The sequence below is a fragment of the Arachis ipaensis genome, chromosome B01, assembly GCF_000816755.2.
Source record: "Arachis ipaensis cultivar K30076 chromosome B01, Araip1.1, whole genome shotgun sequence".
Classification (NCBI taxonomy): Eukaryota; Viridiplantae; Streptophyta; class Magnoliopsida; order Fabales; family Fabaceae; genus Arachis; species Arachis ipaensis.
Genome location: NC_029785.2, coordinates 133,611,603 through 133,617,646, shown reverse-complemented (window position 1 = coordinate 133,617,646; position 6,044 = coordinate 133,611,603). Strand labels below are relative to the sequence as shown.

Here is a 6,044-nt window from a genome sequence, read left to right as displayed (position 1 = left end):
ATAATTTTGCTATATTTATATTTTTTTATAATAAATATTATTTTAATACTAATATTTTTTTAACAATTAAATATATATTTTTAATTAAAAATAATTTAAATATATAATTAATTAATTAATAATAATTATATTTTTTAATTCAATAAAAAATAAATGTTAGAAATAGATAAAAATCTGAACCAAATTATCCTACCAAAAACAAAGAAGATTATGACCCAAAATTAAAAGCACACATATGGACAGAAAGACAAATTAAATACAAACAAGAAACAAAGGCTACAGTATAAGTATTCCGCAAATTTTAGTTATTCCAAAATCTCAAAATTAATGAAAATCTAAAAACGAATGCCAGCTCATCCCAAAATTTAGAAAGTAATTAATTAGTGTTACCCTGGTTGAAAACCCCGCAAGTCAAGGCGAGAATGAATCCAAATCTAGCCAAAGTTATGACTCCTGATAGGTACAATAGCTTATTACACTGTTAATAAGCACAGAGACTTATCACAGGGAGCATAAGTAGTCTGACTTATCCAACAACTTATAATAGGAAGTAAGGAAGGCGATGATTCCATCTCATCTCGTTCTCGCTAACGCTATTTAAACTGTCTGATACCTTTATTTCGTCGCTTCACACATTTGTTCTTTCTCTCTCTCTCTTTCTTCTTCTCATTTCTCTCTCATCGTTTTCTCTTTCTTCTTGAAATCCCTAGCCCCCTTTTTTTCTCCTCTTGTTATAAATACTCAACAACAAGAGGAGTTCTAACACAGGAAAAGCTAGAGAGAGAAAGTAGAGCGAGAAAATACTGAAAACCCTCCCTCGCCATTCTCGTTCTGCTCCAACACCTCTCGATCTGCGCAAGGAATCTGTCAAGGTGCGAGCTCCTTCACCTTTCTTATCTTTAATTTTTGTATTTTTTTTTGGTTTTGGTTTTGGTTTTTCCCTTTCAGTAAACCTCCCTACGTTTTTTTGTTTTCTTTACTGCTCCATGTGATTATGATTGTGATTGTGATGTTGATTGCGATGTAATTGTGTATATATACATCTGCACGTTGATGAATAATTTGCGTGTTTTGTTATTTTTGGTTGTTCGCCGCTCAATTCGGTGTTTTGATGCTCAGGTGGTGTTGATCTATTTGGTTCTAGATCTTTGAGGCGGGTTCTGTTTTCTTTTTAAGCTTTATTGGGGACGCCGCCATGTCTTCGCTCAGCAGAGAACTGGTCTTTCTTATACTTCAGTTTCTTGATGAAGAGAAATTCAAGGAAACTGTGCACAAGTATGATAATTTCATAAAAAATATATTTTTTTCTTCTGTCGTTTTGTAATTTAATAATTTATTTATTTTTTATTTTTTTATTTTTTACGTTTTTTATTTCAATGTTGGGGACGTCCAGGCTGGAGCAAGAATCAACATTTTTCTTCAATATGAGGTATTTCGAGGATATGGTGACAAATGGGGAGTGGGATGAGGTGGAAAAGTACTTGTCTGGTTTTACGAAGGTGGATGACAATAGATACTCGATGAAGATCTTCTTCGAGATAAGGAAGCAGAAGTATCTAGAAGCATTGGACAAGTAGGTTACTGTTTTTATATAATTTGCTTTGCCATATACTTTTCTTCTATTGCTTAGAATTAATATGAACAAACGATGCAGGCAAGATCGAGCTAAAGCAGTGGATATCTTAGTGAAGGACTTGAAAGTGTTTGCAGCATTTAATGAGGAGCTTTTTAAGGAAATCACACAGTTGTTGACTTTGGATAATTTCAGGTTGGGACAATTTTCTTGGAATTTTGTCTTGATGCCGGGTTGATCTATTTATCCTTTTCTGGCTTATACAGTGTAATTTTTTTAATATGAAATTTGCAGACACAATGAGCAGCTATCTAAGTATGGGGATACAAAGTCTGCTAGAGGAATAATGCTTGCTGAACTAAAGAAATTAATAGAAGCTAACCCTGTTTTTCGCGATAAGCTTCAGTTTCCTACCTTGAAGAACTCCAGATTAAGGACTCTAATTAATCAGAGGTTCATAACAGTACCTTGCCACATTGAATATAATGCCTATTCAGTCCCTGATATGTTTGATGGCACTCACATTTTTATTTATTTGTTGACTTGCAGTTTAAATTGGCAGCACCAACTTTGTAAGACTCCAAGAACTAACCCCGACATAAAGACCCTTTTTGTAGATCACAGTTGTGGGCAACAAAATGGCGCACGGGCTCCATCCCCTGTCACCAATCCCTTAATGGGTGCTGTACCAAAGGCAGGAGGTTTCCCACCACTTAGTGCTCATGGTGTAAGCCCTTGCTGGATGGATGGCTAACCCATCTCCGGTTCCACATCCTTCAGCATCTGCTGGACCCATAGGTTTGGCTTCAGCTAATAATGCAGGTACATGAAAAATTTCCCTTTTTATGATTCAGCGTTTCTGCTAATGCACACACTGAATTTACATAACTTACATGCGTGCCATGTATGACTATTAGAAATCATCAGTATGATCACCTATGATGGAAAACACATGCACTTAGCACTAGCAACTTTAAGGATATAAAGCTGAGAAGGCATGAATTTGATAGAAATATTGCTGTAGTTAGCATGTGAGTTGTGGCATTCAATGAAGTTGGGTTGCAAAATTCATATTTAAGCAAACTGATTTTCTTTTGCCCTTTGGGATTTTGGAATTTGGTAATTGTAGCAGCCATTCTAAAGCGCCCCAGGACTCCTCCTACCAATAACCCTACTATGGACTATCAAACTGCCGATTCCGATCATGTAATGAAGAGAACAAGGCCTTTCGGCATTTCAGATGAAGTACAATCTTGCCTCCCATCTGTTTCTTTTGTCTTATTTTTTAATTTAAAGTAAAAGTTTGTATCTTGTTTATGATTCCTCATATATATATATATAGGGCAGCCTAATGCACAAGCATCCTGAAATATTAACACATGAAGCAGTTGGAGTATTTAGCAATTCAAATTTCCTGTTTGCAATGGATTAAAAAAAATTATTTGGCACAACTGGCACTCTGAACTTAAAAAGTACCATGAACATTGTATGCTGCTATGATTATGCTGATCAGTTCTGATGATTTTTCTTTAATTATTGAATTGTGTTTGGACTATTAAATGATCAATCAGTATTTCTTAACAGTCCCCTTAAACTTGTGTTCCATAGTCTCTTTTACAGAAAAAAATATTGTTTATATTGATTTTCTTGTTTACAAAATTGAAGACACTTTTGGTGAACCTTTATGATTGATTGTATGGGAAATGAGAGCATAATGGAAGAAGTGTGTTTTACTGCACACCATTAAAAATTGTTTTTACAAATTATTAAGTTGCATGTGTGTATACCCTAATTGGTGCAGTGGTGATTCTTATAATTGATACTTGATTGGACTAGTGTGTGTGTTGTATTTGTGTTCTTTCCATATTGGCAGAATAGATAATTTGTATTTTTCAGCGATTGGTTCCCCTCACATCTCAAAATGTAACATGTATTGGATTACCAGGATTCATTATGTATAACGGGCCTCACCTATGTGTATATATATTTTAGCAGGTGAACAATCTTCCTGTAAATTTACTTCCTGTTGCATACTCTAGTCAGAGCCATGGTCAGAGCTCCTATTCCTCTGATGACTTGCCCAAGACTGTTGTGATGACCCTCAGCCAAGGTTCAACTGTGAAAAGCATGGATTTTCATCCTCTTCAGCAGATTCTACTTCTTGGTAAGCATCCTTTGACCTTTGATCTGCATGCAATAGTTTTTTAAGTGTTTGATGTTGTTTTTGTCTTTATATATATATATTGGCTAATTTGTCTGTTATTTTTCTCATCTGTTGATGGTTAGTGGGAACAAATATGGGCGATATCATGGTGTGGGATATTGGGAGCCGTGACAGGATTGCTCATAGAAATTTTAAAGTATGGGAACTTGGATCATGCTCCGTGGCACTACAGGTGTGGTCCTTAAAATTAAATTAATGATTGATGATGCTGTATAATTTTTTATTGTTTTCACGACAAACTTGTCACTGGTTAATTACTAATTCCCTGATTATTTTTATAGGCATCTCTTTCCAATGATTACTCAGCATCAGTTAACCGCGTGGTGTGGAGTCCTGATGGAACACTTTGCAGTATGCTTTAGTGAATATTTCTTTCTATATTTCTATCTCTCTTGTCCACTGAATGAGTCGATTTGAATTTGCATGGAGCCAAAGTTTGATTTTTACCTATTGATACATCAGGTGTTGCTTATTCGAAACATATTGTGCACATATATTCCTATCATGGTGGGGATGATCTGAGGAACCACCTAGAGGTTTGTTCATTTTTATAAGAGTTTGTCTATTAGATTTGTTTTTATTTCTGTTTATCCACTGACTATACATTGAAAGCAGTCAGAGCACAAGATTCATAACTTATCTGCTTAATCTATGCTGATTTCATCATTTTTTCATGGCTCAGATTGAAGCTCATTCTGGGAGTGTCAATGATCTTGCTTTTTCTTATCCAAACAAGCAGCTTTGTGTAGTAACATGTGGAGAGGATAGGGTCATCAAGGTTGGTTTTTTTTATAGTGTGTATTGTTGGATGATAGATCTCAATTTTTTATTTTGTTTTATTTTATTTTAATGGTTCAAGATTTGCAGGTATGGGATGCAGTTACTGGTGGAAAGCAGTATACTTTTGAGGGTCATGAGGCACCTGTATATTCTGTATGCCCTCACCACAAAGAAAATATTCAGGTAAAAATTTTCAATGTTTGTTTGTGCATGTTTTGCATCCCTTGTGTTCTTTTAAATGTCTAATTACGTTCTGATGTGGCTCTACAGTTCATATTCTCTACTGCAACTGATGGAAAAATAAAGGCATGGTTGTATGATAACATGGGTTCCAGAGTTGATTATGATGCGCCTGGCCATTCATCTACTACAATGGCATATAGCGCTGACGGAACAAGGTTCTAACTGTTTTGCTTATTTTATATCTTCCTTTTCTGGGTGATACATGATCATGTGGTTTAAAGATTTACTTATTATCTTTGCATGGTTCATAGATTGTTCTCATGTGGCACAAACAAAGAAGGGGAATCTTCTTTAGTGGAATGGAATGAAAGTGAGGGAGCTGTGAAGCGCACTTATCACGGTCTGGGGAAGAGATCTGTAGGTGTAGTGCAATTCGATACCACTAAGAATCGATTCCTAGCTGCTGGTGATGAGTTTATGATCAAATTCTGGGACATGGATAATATAAACTTGTTGACGAGTGCTGATGCAGATGGTGGCTTACCGGTAACTTTGAGACTGCCATTGTCTTTGTTTACTTTATTTTAAATTTTGTTGTTTGTTTGAATTTTTTTTTTGGGTTTGTTATAACTTTCGTTTGTGGTAATTTATGTCTGAAACCCGCAGGCTTCCCCCTGTATTAGATTTAACAAGGATGGAATATTGTTGGCTGTCTCCACAACTGATAATGGAGTTAAAATTTTAGCAAATGCTGAAGGAATTAGGCTGCTTCGGACAGTGGAGAATCGTCCATTTGATGCTTCCAGAGTTGCTTCTGCCACTGTTGTTAAGGTAAGTGATTCAAATTCAGCTAATGTATTGCAAGTACACATTCTGAATCCTTCATATTTATTTAGGCACCTAGTATGGGCGCTTTCCCTTCTACCAATGTAACGGTTGGAACAAGCCTTGCTGATAGAGCTCCTCCTGTAGCAGCCATGGTTGGGATTGTGAGTTATTTCTACTCAGTAAATTGATGCAGATTGTGTTTTTGTTGTGACAGTTAGTTGCTTTTCTTTTGCCCCTGTAGAATAACGATGCTCGAAGTTTAGCTGATGTCAAACCCAGGATTGCTGATGAAGCTGTGGATAAATCTAGGATATGGAAGCTGACAGAAATCAATGAACCATCACAGTGTCGCTCTTTGAAACTTCCTGATAGTTTAGGGTCAATGAGGGTATGACCTCGTGCTAAAATTGTATATGTTCATTACATTTTGGCAACTGAAGTCGATGGATAAACTTG

General features: G+C 35.9%; 1 protein-coding gene across 1 annotated transcript in view; it reads left to right on the top strand.

The window, feature by feature from the left end:
* The window catches only part of LOC107640243 (topless-related protein 4-like), a 7,858-nt gene continuing 2,448 nt past the window's right edge, over nt 635–6,044 (top strand). Inside the window, 19 exon segments of the mRNA XM_016343784.2 lie at nt 635–872; nt 1,120–1,275; nt 1,394–1,573; nt 1,655–1,768; nt 1,868–2,026; nt 2,123–2,308; nt 2,310–2,395; nt 2,703–2,818; nt 3,569–3,737; nt 3,860–3,969; nt 4,079–4,148; nt 4,260–4,333; nt 4,480–4,575; nt 4,665–4,760; nt 4,848–4,975; nt 5,072–5,306; nt 5,427–5,591; nt 5,657–5,749; nt 5,830–5,976. Of these exon segments, the coding sequence (XP_016199270.1) occupies nt 1,196–1,275; nt 1,394–1,573; nt 1,655–1,768; nt 1,868–2,026; nt 2,123–2,308; nt 2,310–2,395; nt 2,703–2,818; nt 3,569–3,737; nt 3,860–3,969; nt 4,079–4,148; nt 4,260–4,333; nt 4,480–4,575; nt 4,665–4,760; nt 4,848–4,975; nt 5,072–5,306; nt 5,427–5,591; nt 5,657–5,749; nt 5,830–5,976 (2,304 nt within the window). The 5' untranslated portion in view covers nt 635–872; nt 1,120–1,195.